The following is a 23,212-nucleotide window of genomic DNA, read 5'->3' as shown; positions in this document are numbered from 1 at the left end:
TGTCACCATTCAGATGGCGTCCACTGTAAATCTCCCTTTCCGGAAACCGAACTGTCTTTCCGACAGCCCACTTTCATGCTATTTGCAGATAGTTAGTCTGTTGGAGTTTATCCTCTTTAGTAGTTAACCCTTAAGTTTTTCAGCAGACAAATGAGTCTGTACGATGCTGGATTCTCTTGGATTTTTTCGGCTTCGACAATATCACCATCTTCGCAGTTTTCTACAGGCTCGGGGAAGATCCGTAGTCGAGTGTCGAGACTCTTTGTAGCACCATTTTGAAAGTATACGGAATTATCTGTACCGTCACCTTCAGCACTGAGTTTTGAATTCCGTCCGGGGATGAGGCCTTATTCAGAATTAAAATAAGTTTTCGTTTACAGTAGCGGTAAACGCAACGATTACTCTTCAACGGAATCAATCTACTTCATATCTCGTCGTCGAAACGTCAATTTCACATATGATCCGCTTGCTTTGAGCCTTAAAGGCGACCTTCAATTCTTCGCTGTCATCCTACTGCATAAAGATAGCATCTTCTAAATTCCCTTGCAGGGATGTTGTTGTTGTCTGAATGCAGTTGTGTCAAACTCGTTTGCCAAAAACAAGACAGTCCATCCACCTTTCATCTTGTCAACCGGAGCATGAGCTAACCGTTTCCAAGATCAAATAGGTAAACTGCTCTCAACCCTTTTTCTCCTTCTGAGCTGCTTTATTCTCGTCGATATAGGTCTTTGAGGAATCCCTGGCGCTTAACCTGGTTGATGTTCAGAGGTAGGTCCCCATCAATACCAACGGCTACGCTGGCCTCGTAGAGCCTAGTAGCTACTCTTAATCGCTGACTTCGTCTCAGGGCCGATTCAAGAGACTCTCTTTCCGTGATCATCTGTAAACATATCGTTGTTCATCGTAGCAGGATCGGGATCAATAGACATATGGGCTAACTGGTCAATGTATGTCAGACACATCAGAAGGGTCATTCGGCCATCTCCAACTTTTATCGATCGCTCCAGTCAATATTTCTGCTGATATCAGAACCCATAAAGAGCAGACACATAAGACATGAGATGTACTAGTTCTCCTGGGACTCCTCTCCTCTCTAAATGATCAATTGTTGAAAAATATTTCATTACTGTGTTCTTATTCCATACAAAGCGTAGATAGGTGGTCCACATCCCATCGGTTGAGTGGTTCTTCAATTTCAAATCAAATTTCAAGGAAAATTTCTTTCACAGAACATATACCGAACTTCCATTGTCTACATACTTTTATTACTAAACAGATGAATGCTCATACAACTTGTTTTTTTTTTCTCTGTTAAGTACAACATCGATTTGATTCGGGGTGCACTTGAGTTAGATATATGTATTGATTTTGTGTGTTGGTATGAAATTATGTGTTAAATATAATTCTTGCTCTATATAATATAATTTTATATACTCATTTGTTGACAGTTTGAACCGGTACCGGTTCCTGGGAGGATGAAATCTAAACACGCACAGGGGATCATTTGATTTTGTAATCTCGGATTTCGGGTTTTCTTCTATCGAGAGCTTTTGGTTCTACCTTTTATTGCTCACCTGTGGAATGCTAAAGCTTTTGTCCGGTGCTGGACGAATGTTATTCTTACGATTGTTATTTTTAATATAAAATACATTCTGATAATTTTTCGCCTCACCGATTCAGGTTTTTAAATTTTGTAATTTGACACTTATGATGATCCTTCAATGTTTGGTTTGTCGTAAAGGTCAATTTGTCACATTTGTTTTTTCTGTATTTGGTATCATTTGCATCGGAAACAATCTCTAAAGTTTCACTTTAAACCTGTTTTATGAATTTAATATCAATTTTCAGATATAACTCTACCAAAACACCCATTCACTTTTCCGAGGTTACTTTCGTTTTTGCATTCTTTTGAGGCAATGATGTTCAAAGCTGTGCCAGAAACGTGTACGAATGCTATAAAAACTGAAAGATCTCGACTTTCTAACACGACAGCTATCAAGGATTGCAAGGTATACACGACAAAAGTTAGTGTAGTGTAACATTTATAATAGCCTACAGATTTTGCTTTCCTCCTTTCAAACGGTTGCTCCTGGAGTCCCAGCTTTGCGACAGTCTACCTTATTGAGTTAACAGAGATATTACCACAAAAAGAAACTCACCTGGCTGGAAGGACTGGATGAATGATGTGTTTGGAAGAAAGCTTGGTATTTCCTTTGGAGAACTAGCAGATTCCAGATTACTGTGGCTTCTTGGCGGCCTCACGCTGCCGTGCGGCTTCTCGTTCGGCCACATCGATCGTCCCGATATTCAGACTGGCCACATAACCGTGAATAACGGAAATGGCCGTCTTGGCAATGGCCACTGGAGCCGAAACAATTGCCAGCAGCTTGAACGAAGAGATACCGAGAACTACGGGGAAAGAACCAAAATCAGGTTAAAGGAAGTGAGATCATAAAAATAACAATTCTGTAAAACTTACTAGCTGGTCCAGGGGTGAAATGCAACAGATACAGGGCCGCATAGAACAATTCGTTGAACAAGCACATGAGTCCAAGCACAGTGCGATTGGTGTAGTACACACGCATAATCGGGTTACCAGAAAGATCGACAAACTTGTGGGATGTTTTACCCTGCAGGACAGTACTGTAATGTTGAAAAATGGCTAAGGTCAGAAATCAGGGTTGAAACCAAATTTAGTGAATGGGTATACTTACGTATGCAGGTAAAACCAGTGACAGGCGACATCGATGGCCATCGACAGCTGGAACCAGAACATGTAGGCCGGGTAGAAATAGCTCAGCGTTACTAACAGACCCATAGTGCCGCAACGATCGGTCAATTGATCCAACATGGCACCGAACTTTGTTGCTGCGAGAACAAGCGAATGGTTATTCTTTTAAATAAAAGGATAATACAAAAGTTAGCAGCCTATCGAAAATCTCAAGAAACCAAACTTAACCCAAAACAGTTGTCTAATCAGCTCAAACTTTTATCATTTTTGTCTTTCCTGTCATTTTTGTCATTTTTTGTCACGAACCAACGAAAACGGCCTTAGACTTATTGATTTCGCCGCCTCCAAACGAATGGCCGTACGTAGTACCTTTTTTCAGCACCGCCTCCCACACAAGTACACCTGGAGATCACCGTACCAAACTCAATCACAGATCGACCACGTTTTGATCGACAGCCGGCACTTCTCGGACATCATCGACGTCAGATCCTGTCGGGGCGCCAACATCGAGTCGGACCATTATCTGGTGATGGTGAAGATGCGCCCAAAACTCTCCGTAGTGAACAACAAGCGAAACCGGCGCCCGCCTCGGTTAAACATCGCGCGACTGAAGCAACCTGAGGTCGCGGCAGACTACGCGCAATCGGTCGAAGCAGCGCTGCCGGCAGAGGGCGAGCTTGACGAAGCCCCTCTCGAGGACTGTTGGGATACCATCAAAACAGCCATCAACAGTGCGGCGGAGAACGTCATCGGTTACGTGGAGCGATCTCGACGGAACGACTGGTTCGACGAGGAGTGTAGGAGGGTGATGGACGAAGAAAATGCCGCGCGGGCGGCAGTAGTGCAAAGAGGCACCCGTCAAAATGTGGAAAATCACCGACAGCGGAAGAGGCAGCGAGTCCGACTTTTCCAGGAGAAAAAGCGCCGCCTGGAGGAGGAGGAGCTCCAGGAGCTGGAGCAGCTGCATCGTTCCCAAGAAACACGAAAGTTCTATCAGAAACTCAACGCATCCCGCAAAGGCTTCGTGCCGCAAGCCGAAATGTGCCGGGATAAGGACGGGGGTATCCTGACGGACAATCGTGAGGTGATCAGAAGGTGGAAGCAGCACTTCGATGAACACCTGAACGGCGCACATGCAGGAGACCAAGACGGTGGGGTAAGGTACATCGCCGGCGTAGCCAACGACGAAGAGGAGCCACTCCCAACGATGAGTGAAGTTAAGGAAGCCATTCGCCAGCTGAATAGAAACAAGTCGGCTGGGAAGGATGGCATCGCAGCTGAACTCATCAAAATGGGCCCGGACAGGTTGGCCGATTGCCTACATCGGTTGATAATCCGGATCTGGGACATAGAACAGCTACCGGAGGAGTGGAAGGAGGGGGTAATATGCCCCATCTACAAGAAGGGCGACAAATTGGACTGTGAGAACTACCGAGCGATCACTGTCCTCAATGCCGCCTACAAAGTGTTGTCCCGAATCCTACTCCGCCGCCTAACGCCACAAGCAAACAGATTCGTGGGAAGTCATCAGGCCGGCTTCATGGAGGGACGGTCTACGACGGACCAGATATTCACATTGCGGCAAATCCTCCAAAAATGCCGTGAACACCAAGTCCCTACGCATCATCTATTCATCGACTTCAAAGCCGCATACGACACGATCGACCGTAACGAGCTATGGAAAATCATGGACGAGAACGGCTTTTCCGGGAAGCTGATCAGACTGATCAAGGCGACGATGGATGGAACGCAGTGCTGTGTGCAGATCTCGGGTGAATTATCGAGTTCATTCGAATCGCGCAGGAGGCTTCGACAAGGTCCAAGACGAAGTGCTGGCTGGCCTGCAGATCCGAGACCGACCGAACCCGCTTGTCCAGTAATAACAAGGTCACGATCGACGGCGACGAGCTGGAGATAATCGAAGACTTTGTCTATCTCGGCTCACTGGTGACTGCAGACAATGACACCAGCCGTGAGATCCGGAGGCGAATTATCAGCGGAAGTCGTGCCTACTATGGACTCCACAAGCAACTGCGGTCGAGAAGACTTAGCCCTCGCACGAAGTGTAACCTGTATATGACGCTTATTAGACCGGTTGTTCTCTACGGGCACGAGACATGGATATTGCTCGAGGAGGACCTGCGTACATTCGGAGTATTCGAGCGACGAGTGTTAAGAACCATCTTTGGCGGCGTACAGGAGAACGGAGTGTGGAGGCGAAGGATGAACCACGAGCTCGCGCGACTCTACGGCGAACCCAGTATCCAGAAGGTGGTGAAAGCTGGCCGGATACGCTGGGCGGGACATGTTGCGAGAATGCCGGACGACTGTCCTGCAAAACAGGTGTTCGCTACGAATCCGGTAGGAACAAGACGAACAAGTGGAGCGTGATCTGGCGAACGTGGGGTGTCCGAGGAATTGGAGAACGGTTGCCACGGACCGAGTGAATTTTAGGAATTATGTTCGTCAAGTTATGTCGTGAGACGGAATACTATGTAAATAATAAATAATTTTTGTCATTTTGGTCATTTTTGTCTTTTTTGTCATTTTTGTCATTTTTGTCTTTCTTGTCATTTTTCTCATTTTTGTCTATTTGTCATTTTTGTTAATTTTAGTTCTTTAAGCAATTTTTGTCATTTTTGTCATCTTTTTGTCATTTTTGTCATTTTTATCATTTTTGTCATTTTCGTTCATTTTAGTCCATTTAGAAATTTTTGTCCATTTTGTCCATTTTTTTCATTTCTGTCATTTTTGTCATTTTTGTCATTTTTATCATTTTTGTTCATTTTTGACATTTTTGTCATTTTTGTCATTTTTGTCATTTTTGTCATTTTTGCCATTTTTGTCATTTTTGTCATTTTCGTCTTTTTTGACATTTTTGTCATTTTTGTCATTTTAGTCATTTTTGTCATTTTAGTCATTTTTGTCATTTTTGTCCATTTTGTCCATTTTGTCATTTTTGTCAATTTTGTCATTTTTGTCATTTTTGTGATTTTTGTGATTTTTGTGATTTTTGTGATTTTTGTGATTTTTGTGATTTTTGTCCTTTTTGTCATATTTGTCATTTTCGTCATTTTTGTCATTTTTGTCATTTTTGTCATTTTTGTCATTTTTGTCATTTTTGTCATTTTTGTCATTTTTGTCATTTTTGTCATTTTTGTCATTTTTGTCATTTTTGTCATTTTTGTCATTTTTGTCATTTTTGTCATTTTTGTCATTTTTGTCATTTTTGTCATTTTTGTCATTTTTGTCATTTGTGTCATTTTTTTTCATTTTTGTCATTTTTGTCATTTTTGTCTTTTTCGTGATTTTGGTAAGTTTTGCCATTTTTGTCATTATTGTCATTTTTGTCATTTTTGTCTTTTTCTTGATTTTTGTCATTTTTGTCATTTTTGACATTTTTGTCATTTTTGTCATTTTTGTCATTTTTGTCATTTTTGTCATTTTTGTCATTTTTGTCATTTTTGTCATTTTTGTCATTTTTGTCATTTTTGTCATTTTTGTCATTTTTGTCATTTTTGTCATTTTTGTCATTGTTGTCATTTTTGTCATTTTGTCATTTTGTCATTTTTGACATTTTTTGTCATTTCTGTCATTTTTGTCAATTTGTCATATTTGTTATTTTTGTCATTTTTGTCATTTTTGTCATTTTTGTCATTTTTGTCATTTTTGTCATTTTTGTCATTTTTGTCATTTTTTTCATTTTTTTCATTTTTGTCATTTTTGTCATTTTTGTCATTTTTGTCATTTTTGTCATTTTTGTCATTTTTGTCATTTTTTTTTCATTTTTGTCTTTTTCGTGAATTTGGTAAGTTTTGCCATTTTTGTCATTTTTGTCATTTTTGTCATTTTTGTCATTTTTGTCATTTTTGTCATTTTTGTCATTTTTGTCATTTTTGTCATTTTTGTCATTTTTGTCATTTTTTTTCATTTTTGTCATTTTTGTCATTTTTGTCTTTTTCGTGATTTTGGTAAGTTTTGCCATTTTTGTTATTTTTGTCATTTTTGTCTTTTTCGTGATTTTGGTAAGTTTTGCCATTTTTGTCATTTTTGTCATTTTTGTCATTTTTGTCATTTTTGACATTTTTGTCATTTTTGTCATTTTTGTCTTTTTCGTGATTTTGGTAAGTTTTGCCATTTTTGTCATTTTTGTCATTTTTGTCTTTTTCGTGATTTTGGTAAGTTTTGCCATTTTTGTCATTTTTGTCATTTCTGTCATTTTTGTCATTTTTGTCATTTTTGACATTTTTGTCATTTTTGTCATTTTTGTCATTTTTGTCATTTTTGTCATTTTTGTCATTTTTGTCATTTTTGTCATTTTGTCATTTTGTCATTTTTGACATTTTTGTTCTTTTTGTCATTTTTTTCAATTTGTCATATTTGTTATTTTTGTCATTTTTGTCATTTTTGTCATTTTTGTCATTTTTGTCATTTTTGTCATTTTTGTCATTTTTGTCATTTTTGTCATTTTTGTCATTTTTGTCATTTTTGTCATTTTTGTCATTTTTGTCATTTTTGTCATTTTTGTCATTTTTGTCATTTTTGTCATTTTTGTCATTTTTGTCATTTTTGTCATTTTTGTCATTTTTGTCATTTTTGTCATTTTTGTCATTTTTTTCATTTTTGTCATTTTTGTCATTTTTGTCATTTTTGTCATTTTTGTCATTTTTGTCATTTTTGTCATTTTTGTCATTTTTGTCATTTTTGTCAATTTTGTCATTTTTGTTCTTTTTGTCATTTTTGTCACTTTAGTCATTTTTGTCATTTTTGTCATTTTTGTCATTTTTGTCATTTTTGTCATTTTTGTCATTTTTGTCATTTTTGTCATTTTTGTCATTTTTGTCATTTTTGTCATTTTTGTCATTTTTGTCATTTTTGTCATTTTTGTCATTTTTGTCATTTTTCACATTTTTAATTTTTGTCATTTTTGTCATTTTTGTCATTTTTGTCATTTTTGTCATTTTTGTCATATTTGTCATTTTCGTCATTTTTGTCATTTTTGTCATTTTTGTCATTTTTGTCATTTTTGTCATTTTTGTCATTTTTGTCATTTTTGTCATTTTTGTCATTTTTGTCATTTTTGTCATTTTTGTCATTTTTGTCATTTTTGTCATTTTTGTCATTTTTGTCATTTTTGTCATTTTTGTCATTTTTGTCATTTTTGTCATTTTTGTCATTTTTGTCATTTTTGTCATTTTTGTCATTTTTGTTATTTTTGTCATTTTTGTCATTTTTGTCATTTTTGTCATTTTTGTCATTTTTGCCATTTTTGTCATTTTTGTCATTTTTGTCATTTTTGTCATTTTTGTCATTGATGTCATTTTTGTAATTTTTTTCATTTTTGTCATTTTTGTAATTTTTGTCATTTTTGTCATTTTTGTCATTTTTGTCATTTTGTCATTTTTGTCATTTTTTTTTCATTTTTGTTATTTTTGTCTTTTTCGTGATTTTGGTAAGTTTTGCCATTTTTGTCATTTTTGTCATTTTTGTCATTTTTGTCTGTTCTGCCAGTTTCCCAAAAGTGAGTAACTCTACAAGATAACCCAGATTCGGAAACGGAGTTAGCAGCGTGTAAATCAAATGGGTGTATGCGTCTGAGCGTGTAGGATCGAATCGTTGCATGGGCGCTGACATGTTTGATTTATGAAAGCAGAAAGTTGATGTTGAGAAAGTACGGAAGAATTTAGAGAGTTTTGAAGGAAATTACCGAGATTGTTGTCGATAAAGTGGAAGAGGTTTGTTAGGAACAGTTCGACAACCTGTAAGTAAATAAATTACAGCCAGTAGATTGAGTTTGTTGACAAATACTTACCACACATTACTTACCGTAGAATAGGGTTACCAGAGGTCGAAAACTGAGGATCCTGAAAGTTTCAAAGAATAAATAAAATTTGTATACTTACCGTAAGTTGTGGAAATAATCTGAATACAATTGAAGTTAAATAGAAAATTTGTAATGTAGGATTCAGGCGTAGCTAGGAGAAATCAGTTTGGTGTTTTTTCGGACTGAACAGAGAGACTAAAAGTAAGATGAACAACTAACTGTATGTAATGAAAATTATTAATAAAAGGAATTTTATAGCTTTTAGTTATTCGCCAGAATTACTGCAGAGTTGTTTCTCCTGAAAGAAAACACCACAACAAGCTAAAAGTTTTATCCTCGACGATGGCGGAAGGCTACAAATATCCCTGTTGCGACAATGGAGAAGACTACGACGCAAGCGTGCGATGTAGTGAATGCAAGGAATGGTTCCACTTTGCATGTGTGAATGTTGATGACACGGTTGAGAATGCATTATGGTTCTGCGAGAAATGCTGCAGTGTGGGACCATCGATTCGGGAAAAGCAAGGATCGGCAGGTCAGTCCAAGATACGCAAACAACCGCATCGAGCAGCGAAGGATAAAGGTAGCAAAGAAAACCTGATCGGTAAGCCAAAGCATGTACAAGTTTCTAAGAAAGACAGGAATAGAATATGTGAAGCAGAAGAGGGAGAAGCCAGAAATTTAGGTACTATAAGGAAGTCAAAGGGTACGTTTCAAAGCGGTAAAGGGTCCGACAAAGGGTTTACGCGGAGTGACATCAGTGGAAGTGACATTCGCTCAAGGAAGAGTGGTAGCGCGAGCTCGAAAGCCTCAGTGCGTGATTCGGCGAAGAAATCGTTAGCCGAGTTGAATGAAGCAACCATGAGAAGGAAGCGTAGAGAAGAAACCCAGCGAAAGCTGCTACAGCTTGAACTTGAAGCCATAGAGCGGGATGAAGAAGAGAGTCGTCAGAGGCGTAGGCTGGAAACTTTAGCAGAAGATAGTTCTTCTTCGGAACATGAGGAGAGTTCTAGTGATGACGGGTGCGATTTTCGTGACAAGGTGAAAAACTGGCAGACTGAACCATCAGAGCGAGAGAAGTGTCTGAAAGCAGCGAGTGCAGTACACATTAAGTCGACGAGATGCAGCGATCAAAGAACGCTTGTGATTGCGAGGAAGGATTCTGAAGCGAGAATGAGAACCGGCGTTTTACGAAATGACTCATCTAGGCCACTAGCAGGAAACCGGAACCTACCAGCTTCTACGCCAGCTCAATGTATCTCTTCTGATGAAGAAAACTCAGTTTTTCGAGCATATAGAAGTGCGAGGCGTGAACGGTCGACTCGTAGAGAACCTGAAGGACCAACACGCTCACAGATAGCAGCACGACAAGTGTACCCTAGGACCTTACCCAAATTCTCAGGACGACCGCAGGAGTGGCCGGCATTCATAAGCGCCTACGAACAAGCTAATCGGTCGTGCGGGTTCAATAATGACGAGAATTTGGTTCGACTGCAGGAGGCATTACAAGGGAAAGCTTTAGAGACGGTGCGGAATAGGCTTCTTGAACCAGAAAACGTACCAGCTGTGATCGAGAGATTGCGGAAACAGTTCGGAAACCCAGAAGTTCTATCAACTTTGCTTGCTAATCGAGTACAACAGCTTCCTGGTCCTAGTTCAGAAGATTTGAAATCAGTGATCGATTTTGGAAACGCGGTGGATGAGTTGACCCAACACTTGCGAGTGTCGAAGTTAAATGATCATCTAAGTAACCCGATACTGATGCAGCAATTAATACAAAAACTTCCGTCTTGTTACGCTATGCAATGGGTGGACTTCAAGCGTCAGCAGTCGAAGGTTAATCTGGAGACGTTCAGCGTTTTCATGGAAAATCTGGCGGACAAAGCTCTTGAAGTGTCGTACGAAGGAGCACGCCTTGAAGAGGCAAGCAAGGGAAAACGGCGTGAAAACTCTTCAGCAGTTAAAGGTTTCGTACACGTAGCGGATGGTGAAGTGCAGGAATGCTGTTGCCACCATATTCAAAGGAAGATGCTTGATGATCCAACCAGAGAGAAGTTGAATGAAAATAACATGGCTTCCACAGAAAGGCCCAAACCTGACAGAAACTGGGCAGTTTGTGGCAAACCAGGTCATTTTGGAAAGCAATGTGATGAGCTTAGATCGATGAGTTTGGAGGATCGTTGGAAAAGGGTACAAACCCTCAACTTGTGTCCGCTGTGTTTGTACAGCCATGGCGCGAATAGATGTTGGTCGAAACGACGCTGCGGTATAAATAGGTGTGAGCAAAATCATCATCCTCTGCTGCATTGGGAACCAACTGGACCTCAGCACGTGGTTGCTAGTTGCAATAGCCATCGACAGTGCGATCAGTCTGTGATGTTTCGGATAGTTCCAGTGATGCTGTACAACAATGGCAAGCAGCTAGAGACGCTAGCACTTATTGACGAAGGCTCATCGGTAACGCTGATTGATACAGAGCTAGCACGACTTCTGGAAGCTGATGGAGTACATGAACCTCTCAAAATGAAGTGGACGAACGGAATCAGCCAAACCGAAAGCGATTCGGTAAAGTTTACGCTGTGCATATCGGACCAGCAACAAAGTTGTCAATCTACTTTGGCAGACGTGAGAACGGTTGCTGAACTGAATTTACCGGTTCAAGGATTGGACTCCGACGAATTAAAGGAACGCTTCGACTATCTACAGAAGATAGAGCTTCCAAACTACACAGCTGCGGCTCCGAAGCTCTTAATCGGAATTAATAACATTCACTTGATCGCACCTCTGGAGTCGAGAATTGGGGAAGCCGGAGAACCTGTAGCAATCCGATGTAAGCTCGGATGGACGATTTACGGACCACGCGATGGTGCAGTAGCTAGTGTACAGTTCATAGGACTTCATCATTGTGGTTGTGACGCATGCTGTAAACCTGATCAGGAAATGAATAATGCCCTTAAGGAGTTTTTCCAACTTGAAGCTGTAGGAATATCCCCGGTAAACCTCGAATCGAAGGAAGATAAACGAGCGCGAGAAATCTTGGAGAGAACAACGAAACGAATAGGTAATCGATTTGAGACTGGATTGTTGTGGGCTGAAGATGACGTAGTGTTTCCTGACAGCTTTCCAATGGCAGTCAAGCGATGGAAGAGTTTACAGGTTAGAATGGACCGTAGCTCAGGCATAAGTGAGAATATCGCTAAACAACTGCAAGAATACGTGGACAAAGGTTACGCACATCGTATAACTGAACAAGAGATAAAGGACACAGAGCCAGGAAAGGCCTGGTATTTGCCAATAAACTACGTCTTAAATCCTAACAAACCAGGAAAAGGTGCGAATTGTTTGGGATGCTGCAGCGAAAGTACAGGGTGTTTCATTGAATGATAGACTGTTGAAAGGGCCTGATATGATCTCGTCGCTACCCTCCGTTATCAACTGCTTCCGAGAACGTAAAGTGGCGTTCGGCGGTGACATTCGGGAAATGTTTCACCAGATCAGAATACGCTCGCAGGATCGACAAGCACAACGATTTCTCTTCGGATCAGATAGCAAAGGTGAACCTCAAATTTACGTCATGGACGTGGTAATATTTGGAGCCAGTTGCTCTCCGTGTACATCGCAATACGTGAAGAATTTGAACGGCCTAGAACATGCGGAGAAATACCCGGAGGCATCACAGGCAATAATGAAGAAGCATTTCGTAGACGATTACTTTGACAGTGCTGATACTGAAGAAGAAGCGATAAAACGAGCGTCCTGAGGTAAGGGAAATACATGCTGCAGGAGGTTTTGAAATAAGGAACTGGGTCAGTAGCTCTCAAGAAGTATTGAAGTCACTTGGAGAAATTTCTGCGGAACAAACGAGAATTGTTGAGGTCAATAAGACAACAGAGGTTGAACGAGTGCTAGGGGTACGATGGAAATTCTCAAAACGACGTTTTCGTATTCTCAATGAACCTGCGAGAAGATCTTCAGCCATATTTGCAAGAAGGAGCTTGGCCTACTAAAAGAATAGCACTGAAGTGCATCATGAGTATGTTTGACCCAAAGCAGTTTTTAGCACCTCTCTTGATACACGGACGTATTTTGATGCAAGACGTTTGGCGCAGTGGTATTGGCTGGGATGAGAAGCTGCTGCAGGCACAGTACGACGTTTGGGTGAGGTGGACGAGTATTTTATCCTTGGCAGAAGCTGTTGAAGTACCACGCTGCTACCTTGGGACCGCAAGCTCGACGGCGTATAGTTCGGTGCAGTTGCACATCTTCGTAGATGCGGGAGAGGATGCTTATGGTAGCGTTGCCTACTTCAGGTTTTCGGATGAGAAAGGAGTGAACTGTTCTTTCATTGAGGCAAAGGCGAAGGTAGCCCCGTTGCAGTATTTGTCCATACCTCGGAAGGAGTTACAATCCGCAACGTTAGGAGCTCAGTTAGCGAAATCCATAAAAATTAATCATTCGTTTCCTATCTATAAAAACTGTATTTTGGACGGATTCGAAGGCGGTGTTCTCGTGGATAAGATCAGAGCGTAGAAAGTACAAGGAGTTTGTTGCTCATCGGGTTGGGCAGATTCTTGAAGTATCAAACCCCTGAAGACTGGCGATGGGTGCCCACGAAGGATAACGCGGCAGACGATTTGACAAAGTGGAGCAAGTCTACCGAGATCCACTCTGACAGCCGCTGGTTCCGTGGTCCACAGTTCTTGTATTTCGCAGAGCAGCATTGGCCCCTTCAAACGCAGGAGGTGGAAGAATTTCAGGAAGAATTAAGAGCAAGCGTGTTATTTCAAAATGTCGTAGTTTCGGACGGACTATCGATGCGGATTGGGAATGTATCTAAGTGGACGGTTTTAGTTCGAATGGTAGCTACAGTTCTTCGCTACATGTCAAACTGCAAGCGCTGTGCGCAAAATCTACCGATCGAATCACTTCGTACCGAAGCAGAGAGAACTAATAACCAACTGAAGCTGAAACCAGGGCACTATGTTCCACTGCGTCAAGAAGAATATTTTGCAGCAGAAAATTGTCTTTGGCGCTTGGCACAGCGCGAAGAATACGCAGATGAAGTGGCGACGTTGTTGAAACAGCAAGATGGGAGAGAGTTGAAACTGGAACGATCGAGTTTGTTGTTTGACAAGTCACCCTTTTTAGATGAGTTTGGAGTGGTACGAATGGAAGGTAGAACGGAAAGAGCAGAGTATGCTTCATTTGATTCGAGATTCCCGATCATATTGCCGAAGAACCACCTCGTGACTAAGAGGCTTGTAGACGAGTTCCATCGAAAATCTGGACATGCTAGTAGGGAAACGGTAGTGAACGAAGTTCGGCAACGGTTTTTTATCAATAACTTGAGAGCAGTAGTGGACAAAGTTATAAGTGAATGCCAGTGGTGTAGAATACAAAAGGCTAAGCCGCAAATACCCAGGATGGCTCCATTACCGAAACAACGGATGGCAGTTGGAGCTGAGGCCTTTTCGTACGTAGGGTTGGATTATTTCGGACCGTTGGAGGTATCAATTGGGCGGCGACGGGAAAAGAGATGGGTGGCACTGTTCACGTGCATGACAACACGAGCTGTTCATCTGGAAGTCGCGTACAATTTAACAACAGAGTCGTGCAAGATGGCAATAAGAAGATTCGTCAGGAGGAGAAGAAGTCCGATCGAAATTTTTTCTGATAACGGAACCAATTTTGTCGGAGCTAGCCGAGAACTCGCGCTGCAAATTCGCCGGATCAATGAAGGGTGTGCCGATACATTTACAAGTGCTAGAACTCGCTGGGTGTTCAACCCGCCTTCAGCACCCCATATGGGTGGCGTGTGGGAGCGTATGGTGAGGTCGGTGAAGGTAGCGTTAAATACATTAACAGACGGTGGAAGGCTCACGGATGAGATATTGAACACAGCCTTGGTTGAAGTGGAGGACTTAATTAATTCCCGGCCACTAACGTATGTGTCTACGAATGTGAAAGAAGACCCAGAAGCTTTAACACCCAACCATTTCCTGAAAGGGATGTCAGCAGAATGTTTGCCGCCTAGGAATCCAATAGAAGTCGCTGAAGCCCTCAGGAGTAAATATGTTCGGGCCCAACAGTTAGCAGACGGTATATGGAATCGTTGGCAAGCTGAATATCTACCAAAGCTGAACAAACGGCCAAAGTGGTTCAACGATGTTCGACAAATGCAACCGGGAGATCTGGTATTTGCCTTGGAGGATAACAAGCGTGAACGAGGAGTGGTTTCAAAAGTGTTCCTGGGAAGTGATGGCCGAGTACGATCAGCAGCAGTGAAAACCAGCAAAGGAGAGAAGACGAGACCCGTGTCAAAACTGGCAGTGCTAGAGATGCCTAGTAGTAAGCCCAACGAAGAAAACCGTGGATAGTTGGGGCTTACGGGTGGGGGGATGTTCTGCCAGTTTCCCAAAAGTGAGTAACTCTACAAGATAACCCAGATTCGGAAACGGAGTTAGCAGCGTGTAAATCAAATGGGTGTATGCGTCTGAGCGTGTAGGATCGAATCGTTGCATGGGCGCTGACATGTTTGATTTATGAAAGCAGAAAGTTGATGTTGAGAAAGTACGGAAGAATTTAGAGAGTTTTGAAGGAAATTACCGAGATTGTTGTCGATAAAGTGGAAGAGGTTTGTTAGGAACAGTTCGACAACCTGTAAGTAAATAAATTACAGCCAGTAGATTGAGTTTGTTGACAAATACTTACCACACATTACTTACCGTAGAATAGGGTTACCAGAGGTCGAAAACTGAGGATCCTGAAAGTTTCAAAGAATAAATAAAATTTGTATACTTACCGTAAGTTGTGGAAATAATCTGAATACAATTGAAGTTAAATAGAAAATTTGTAATGTAGGATTCAGGCGTAGCTAGGAGAAATCAGTTTGGTGTTTTTTCGGACTGAACAGAGAGACTAAAAGTAAGATGAACAACTAACTGTATGTAATGAAAATTATTAATAAAAGGAATTTTATAGCTTTTAGTTATTCGCCAGAATTACTGCAGAGTTGTTTCTCCTGAAAGAAAACACCACAACATTGTCTTTTTCGTGATTTTGGTAAGTTTTGCCATTTTTGTCATTTTTGTCATTTTTGACATTTTTGTCATTTTTGTCATTTTTGTCATTTTTGTCATTTTTGTCATTTTTGTCATTTTTGTCATTTTTGTCATTTTTGTCATTTTTGTCATTTTTGTCATTTTTGTCATTGTTGTCATTTTTGTCATTTTGTCATTTTGTCATTTTTGACATTTTTTGTCATTTCTGTCATTTTTGTCAATTTGTCATATTTGTTATTTTTGTCATTTTTGTCATTTTTGTCATTTTTGTCATTTTTGTCATTTTTGTCATTTTTGTCATTTTCGTCATTTTTGTCATTTTTGTCATTTTTGTCATTTTTGTCATTTTTGTCATTTTTGTCATTTTTGTCATTTTCGTCATTTTTGTCATTTTTGTCAATTTTGTCATTTTTGTTCTTTTTGTCATTTTTGTCACTTTGGTCATTTTTGTCATTTTTGTCATTTTTGTCATTTTTGTCATTTTTGTCATTTTTGTCATTTTTGTCATTTTTGTCATTTTTGTCATTTTTGTCATTTTTGTCATTTTTGTCATTTTTGTCATTTTTGTCATTTTTGTCATTTTTGTCATTTTTGTCATTTTTGTCATTTTTGTCATTTTTGTCATTTTTGTCATTTTTGTCATTTTTGTCATTTTTGTCATTTTTGTCATTTTTGTCATTTTTGTCATTTTTGTCATTTTTGTCATTTTTGTCATTTTTGTCATTTTTGTCATTTTTGTCATTTTTGTCATTTTTGTCATTTTTGTCATTTTTGTCATTTTTGTCATTTTTGTCATTTTTGTCATTTTTGTCATTTTTGTCATGTTTGTCATTTTTGTCATTTTTGTCATTTTTGTCATTTTTGTCATTTTTGTCATTTTTGTCATTTTTGTCATTTTTGTCATTTTTGTCATTTTTGTCATTTTTGTCATTTTTGTCATTTTTGTCATTTTTGTCATTTTTGTCATTTTTGTCATTTTTGTCATTTTTGTCACTTTTGTCATTTTTGTCATTTTTGTCATTTTTGTCATTTTTGTCATTTTTGTCATTTTTGTCATTTTTGTCATTTTTGTCATTTTTGTCATTTTTGTCATTTTTGTCATTTTTGTCATTTTTGTCATTTTTGTCATTTTTGTCATTTTTGTCATTTTTGTCATTTTTGTCATTTTTGTCATTTTTGTCATTTTTGTCATTTTTGTCATTTTTGTCATTTTTGTCATTTTTGTCATTTTTGTCATTTTTGTCATTTTTGTCATTTTTGTCATTTTTGTCATTTTTGTCATTTTTGTCATTTTTGTCATTTTTGTCATTTTTGTCATTTTTGTCATTTTTGTCATTTTTGTCATTTTTGTCATTTTTGTCATTTTTGTCATTTTTGTCATTTTTGTCATTTTTGTCATTTTTGTCATTTTTGTCATTTTTGTCATTTTTGTCATTTTTGTCATTTTTGTCATTTTTGTCATTTTTGTCATTTTTGTCATTTTTGTCATTTTTGTCATTTTTGTCATTTTTGTCATTTTTGTCATTTTTGTCATTTTTGTCATTTTTGTCATTTTTGTCATTTTTGTCATTTTTGTCATTTTTGTCATTTTTGTCATTTTTGTCATTTTTGTCATTTTTGTCATTTTTGTCATTTTTGTCATTTTTTTTCATTTTTGTCATTTTTGTCATTTTTGTCTTTTTCGTGATTTTGGTAAGTTTTGCCATTTTTGTCATTTTTGTCATTTTTGTCATTTTTGTCATTTTTGTCATTTATGTCAGTTTTGTCATTTTTGTCATTTTTGTCATTTTTGTCATTTTTGTCATTTTTGTCATTTTTGTCATTTTTGTCATTTTTGTCATTTTTGTCATTTTTGTCATTTTTGTCATTTGTGTCATTTTTGTCATTTTTGCCATTTTTGTCATTTTTGTCATTTTTTCCGTTTTTGTCATTTTTTGTAATTTTTGTCACTTTTAACATTTTTGTCATTTTTGCCATTTTCGTCATTTTCGTATTTTTTTTCGTTTTTGTCATTTTTGTCCATTTTTGTCATTTTGAGTCATTTTTGTAATTTTTCTAAATTTTGTAATTTTTTTTTATTTTTTTTTGTTTTTTTCATTTTTGTAATTTTTGTCAGTTTTGGCATTTTGGTTATTTTTGTCATTTTTGTCATTTTTTAAATTTTTGTCATTTTTGTCATTTCTGACATTTTTGTCAATTTTTGTCATTTTTATCATTTTTGTCATTTTTGTCATTTTTATCATTTTTGTCATTTTTGTCATTTTTGTCATTTTTGTCATTTTTATCATTTTTGTCATTTTTGTCATTTTTGTCATTTTTGTCATTTTTGTCATTTTTGTCATTTTTGTCATTTTTGTCATTTTTTGTTATGTTTGTCATTTCTAACATTTTTGCTATTTTCTTCATTTTCGTATTTTTTTTTTCATTTTTATCAGTTTTTGTCATTTTTGTCCATTTTTGTCATTTTGAGTCATTTTTGTAATTTTTCTAAATTTGTAATTTTTTTTTTATTTTTTATTTTTCTCATTTTTGTAATTTTTGTCAGTTTTGGCATTTTGGTTATTTTTGTCATTTTTGTTAATAGATAAATATCACTTAAATAAATAATTTATCAATAAATATCACTTCATTCGTCATAGCGCTATACTGCCCCTACTCGCATAACAGTCCCATATGAATTTTCGTCATTTTTCATCTAACCTGACAGTTCGTCATTTTGAACATAAGGCTTCAATATAAAACAATAAAAAAAGAGATTTTGTTCTAGAAATTTTGAAAAAAATATCAACTTGTGGCTGTCCCATATGAAATATACCCGCATAACAGTCCCATATGTGAAATATCACGGATTTGGTTTCTTTTCAATGCTTCTTTTTGCGAAATAGTCTTTGATTTATTGCTTCGAATCATTTAAAAAAGATTTAAACTCACTTGATGTCGAATTATGCACACTAGTTCTCGAAGGCAGGTCAGTAAGAAGGAAGGAATGTCTTCCTGAGCAAAAAACTAACCGATGCAATCAAAATCGTAAAAAGATTCAACTTACAATGAAGAATTCACGATATTTTTCCAAAAGTGTGTTTCTTTTTCTGATAACTGCATTTAGAAGTTCAAAAATGATCAAATTTAAGTTTAAGAAAGTAGCTTGGTTAGCAAAACACATTCTGGATGGGACTGTTATGCGAGTAGATTCGAAAAAGGTCTCAAATATGCTCGCATAACAGTCCCATAACGAATAAAATGGTGCTCCCGACCTTACCGATGGCCCAATTTCTAAAATTTCAGGTCGTACGATTTATTATGACAACCTAGAACACATTCCATCAAACGATTTTCGTTTAAAGCTTAGTTCTTTTAGAAATGGGACACTTTCATTTGCTAATAGCTCGTTAACTAGTTATTGGATATTAAAAATTTTAACAGCATTTTGTTGCCTGTAAAAAGTACTATTCGACCTATTTTTTTCAAAATTTAAAATTTACGCGTTTTTGAGATATGTACGATGCAAGAGAAAAAGAAAAAAATAATTTTGCCCAGTTTCCTATAAAATTCGTCATTATCAAATTGATAGCTGACAAAACCGTTGATTATTCAAAGAATTACTGAGTTTTTGTGGTGCATAAGTATGCAAACACTGTCAATAATGTCCACAAAGTTCAAATCAAGCATTGGAGTGAAGCAGATGATCGGCAACAACGGTTAAGGATCATCAAGGAATGCAAGTCTCATACCAGCATTTTTAATTTTCAATAAACGAAAAACTAAGGGTAGATCGCTGAAATGTCCAAAACAATTTTCTCCGATAAGCTGAAAGTGTTGCCTAATGATGACTCATTGAAATCCAACCTCAAACAACCATTTTTTGATAGTTCCAAAGCTCTTAAGCTGTAAAACCGGTACCGAAAAAAAAAACGTTTAAAAATGTGGTCAAAAATAATCAAATTTGTTCATTTCGAAACAACTGTATCCACTAGAATGCTTCCAGTTTCCAGTTTCCAGGGAAGTATTGGACCAAAAAGTATCAGAAATTGAAGAAGGAAGGTGAAGCCACCTAAAATATAGATTTTAAGAAGTATAAGTTGGAGAAACTGATCAATACCATGACTGAAAAAAGTGTGCGCCGGCCAATGGGAGATACCAAGAATAAAGTAGAAATTTCTTTAACAAAAAACGGTAAATATTTTTTTTCAAATTTTTTCATGAAAGATCATAACATTGCCTTCTTTTTCTTCATAGAAAGTATTTCGTTCAAACGAATGGTTTTTGAGATACAGGCATTCGAAACTGTCCCATTTCTAAAAGAACTAAGCTTTATGCTGAATGTAATGGTTATAGTTTAAAAATATATTCCAAAACAGAAAAAGCTGATTTTCTCGCTTGCTTGTTTTTGCATATGGGACTGTTATGAAAGTAGGGGCAGTATAAGGCTATAGAATTTGTCTTATAGTGTTTTCGTTTATTGGCAGTGGCAACCTAGTTACCCACGAGTTTTGCCCTAACTGCTGTTATTATGTTCGGTTATTAATTCAGAAGCCCACTAGTTTTGCCCGAGATTTGAACCTCAAGCAGGCGGTTGCACCCCGTAAAAGTTGTCAGTGTTGGGGGTAAACATAAGGGTGAGTATAGCAACCATATATTTACATCGTCCCGGGTAACGATTCTGTTCGTTTATTCAGAAAAAGTTTTGCCTCGTGCTAGTGGAGAAAACGAAAACGGCATTAGTCGTTATAAATACTCCATAAGAATTGAAAAACTCGGGATTCTGATTTTTGGCTCTCATTATATTGTGGGATATGCAACAAATGTCAGCGATTGTAAACCTACATATGTACCTTTATAGATCGCTTCATTCGGATATTTATCATGTCATGTTTAAGATCAGAAGCTTTATATTTAAACCGTTAGACTTTTAAATGTTCTTTTTAATCCAAATTTTTTAAGATGATCTATTGCGGAGGTTTTGTGCACTCTCTGATACCTAATCGTTGTATCTATCCTTATCGATAATAAATGATAAGCCCCAACCGCGATTATGTGAATCCAAAATGATAGCAATGGACAGGTGCCGTTTAAAAATCGAAATATTATGCAACGAGAGAAGTTCCCTAGAGGCAAAGGTTTAATTGGATTAATAGTCTTTCGTCCCCCCCGGAAAACTATGCTACATTTTGGTCCCCCTTCACTCTTCAGCGTATATGCTTTCGAACTTACATTGATTGAAATGCCGCGCTGCATGACCATCGAGAGCATCCAAGACCACACTCACGATGTAGCACCATCCGGCCACAACGTAATTTGTGGGCATGTAGTAGAACGATACGATGGCCAGAACAATCCGGGCATAACCTGAGGATAAGCGAAAAGAATCATTAGAAGGGAAAAATTGTATTCATCCTATGACGTCGTATTTTGCGAAAAAAAATCGATTTTCTCGCAATCAAAACAGCACTTGCATACAGAACGGTCCGATCTGGAACCACTGGTGGGTGGCGAAGCACCCACACTGAAGTGACGATTTTTCGGGCCCCAGCAGAGGACTCGGGAAGGGCATTCCAGCAACCTCAAACGTCCGTAATATTTTGTTTACTTACCGATGATGTTCGGCACGAAGAAAAAGATGTTTTCCTTCTCCGTCGAGGACATGATGATGACGAGCGCAGGTACTTCACAGGTTAATTTCTTCTGCAGTGACAAATTGAAACTACTCCGTTGTTTGCAAACGCTTTGGTTGGATTACGGATTTTCACTCTGGTTTGACGGCTGTCTGCTGTCCGTTTGCTTATTTGGTGCGAGACGAGAAGACTGATACCAGAAAACACCCGCAGTCGGAGGATTTTGATTCTTCCACCCACCACGCGCGCACCGCGAAAAACGCATCCAAGAAAAGGGGGTGGTGGTGTTTCCCAGACGTCATTTGACGTTAGTGGTGTTCGAAACGCAATCCTCAAATAATCGCAGAATTAAGTTTAAAGATTTTGAAACTTGCAAGTTGATCTCTGAAAATTTCAGAATTATTTAATACACTAATGAACAAATAAAAACACGAAAAATAACAAAAATGACACTCAAATACTCAAATTTACAAAAAACGATAACAAAAAACATGAAGAACGAAAAAGATAAAAAAAATAAAAATACAAATCACAACAATCACAGAAATAAGATAAATGAGAAAAATTAAAATACAAAGTATAACACAAAATTTGATTTTAACTTATGACAAAATAGCAGAAACGACCAAACTACAGAAAAAAAAATACTATAAAAAACGATAAAAACTAAATAGCAAGAAAAATATAAAAATAAAAAAATTGAAAAGCGAAAAAACAATATTTTTTTTTATTCACAAATGGTTTTATTAAGGCATTTTACTTATAAAGTTTTTATGTGCCGGGAGTATTTTTCCTAAGAAAAAACAATATATTGACATGAAAACGACAAATACAAAAACGTCAAATATGACAAAAAATGATAAAACTGGAAAACAAAAAAAAACAAAAATTAATAAAACAGAAAAACTGAAAAAATATACAATAAAAATTAACAAACATCAACAACACACAAAAAAGAACAAAAATGACAAAACTGAAAAAAACGAATCGCAATATACTACAAAAATGACAAGAGTATCAAAAACAAACTACGAAAACGACGACAACTTTTAAAATGACAAAATGATAAAACTAACAAAAAAACAACAAAATAAACTTGTGGTGTGAAAACTAAATAAACAAAATAAATTAAATTGGAGAAAATATTTAATATAGAAAAAAAATATTTAAATATCATAAAAATTAATTGAAACTGTTTTTACCAAAATAATTGCAAAAATTTAAAAATGACAAGTACATATGCAAAAATGACATTCAATGTGTTTTTCCAAAGTCACAAAAAAAAAAAGATTTCAAAAGGTGAAATGGGAAAATTATAAAAATCATCAAAATGACAAAAATGGCTGATGAAGGAAATGGCAAAAATCAAGAAATAACATTATATAGGTTTGAAGAAATTGATTTTTTGCAACTTCACACTCAAATATCAGTTTTTCAAAACTAATTTTGGTTTGCTTTTCCTACCGGAAGACAAAAATCGTTTCACAGTTCAATTAAACACAAAGCCATCCGCGATGCCAGGTAAATGTTTGACGTTTTGTAGTTAGGAAAAAAGGTAAACAAAAGGGTGTAAATTTTCGGTGAATTTAAAACTCATTTTACTACGGCTTTTTACTTCAGAGATCTCTTAAAAAGTAAGTAGAATCAACTTTTAGGTCTTCTTCTAGTGTTTAAAATATTTTTTGAAAAAATATTGATAGCTACTAAGCGATAAATTGAGTTTCAAAAACTGGTGTTTTTCTGGCTATTGAAAACACACCTAAGTATTTTAAAAGTTTTTGAATGGAAAAGTGATATTTTTACAAAAACATTCATTCAAAAAAAATATTGAAGATATTTGTAAGCTAAATTTACGAAAGTTCTGTTTTGGAAAGCATTCTAACAAGGAAAAAATCTATTTGAAAAAACTAGAATTTTATGCTGATTTCTGTTAACTAAAGTAACAAATTTGATGGTTTTTTTTCTGTAATCAACGGAGTGTTTG

The 23,212-nt window shown here is 37.3% G+C and overlaps 1 protein-coding gene across 1 annotated transcript; it reads right to left on the bottom strand.

Annotated features, from left to right (window-relative positions):
* Positions 1–1,243: 1,243 nt before the first annotated feature.
* On the bottom strand, positions 1,244–21,487 carry LOC129751731 (CDP-diacylglycerol--inositol 3-phosphatidyltransferase-like). Its single transcript, XM_055747398.1, has 5 exons — positions 21,208–21,487; positions 20,828–20,962; positions 2,715–2,868; positions 2,480–2,643; positions 1,244–2,409 (listed from the first exon to the last, which is right to left on the bottom strand). The coding sequence occupies exons 1-5, from the start codon at positions 21,257–21,259 to the stop codon at positions 2,237–2,239; spliced, it is 678 nt and encodes a 225-aa protein (XP_055603373.1). The 5' UTR covers positions 21,260–21,487; the 3' UTR covers positions 1,244–2,236.
* Positions 21,488–23,212: the final 1,725 nt, after the last annotated feature.

Source organism: Uranotaenia lowii, chromosome 3 (genome assembly GCF_029784155.1).
Source record: "Uranotaenia lowii strain MFRU-FL chromosome 3, ASM2978415v1, whole genome shotgun sequence".
In the NCBI taxonomy this organism is placed as follows: Eukaryota; Metazoa; Arthropoda; class Insecta; order Diptera; family Culicidae; genus Uranotaenia; species Uranotaenia lowii.
The sequence above is the reverse complement of the archived record's forward strand: the minus strand, read 5'-3'. Positions and strand labels throughout refer to the sequence as shown.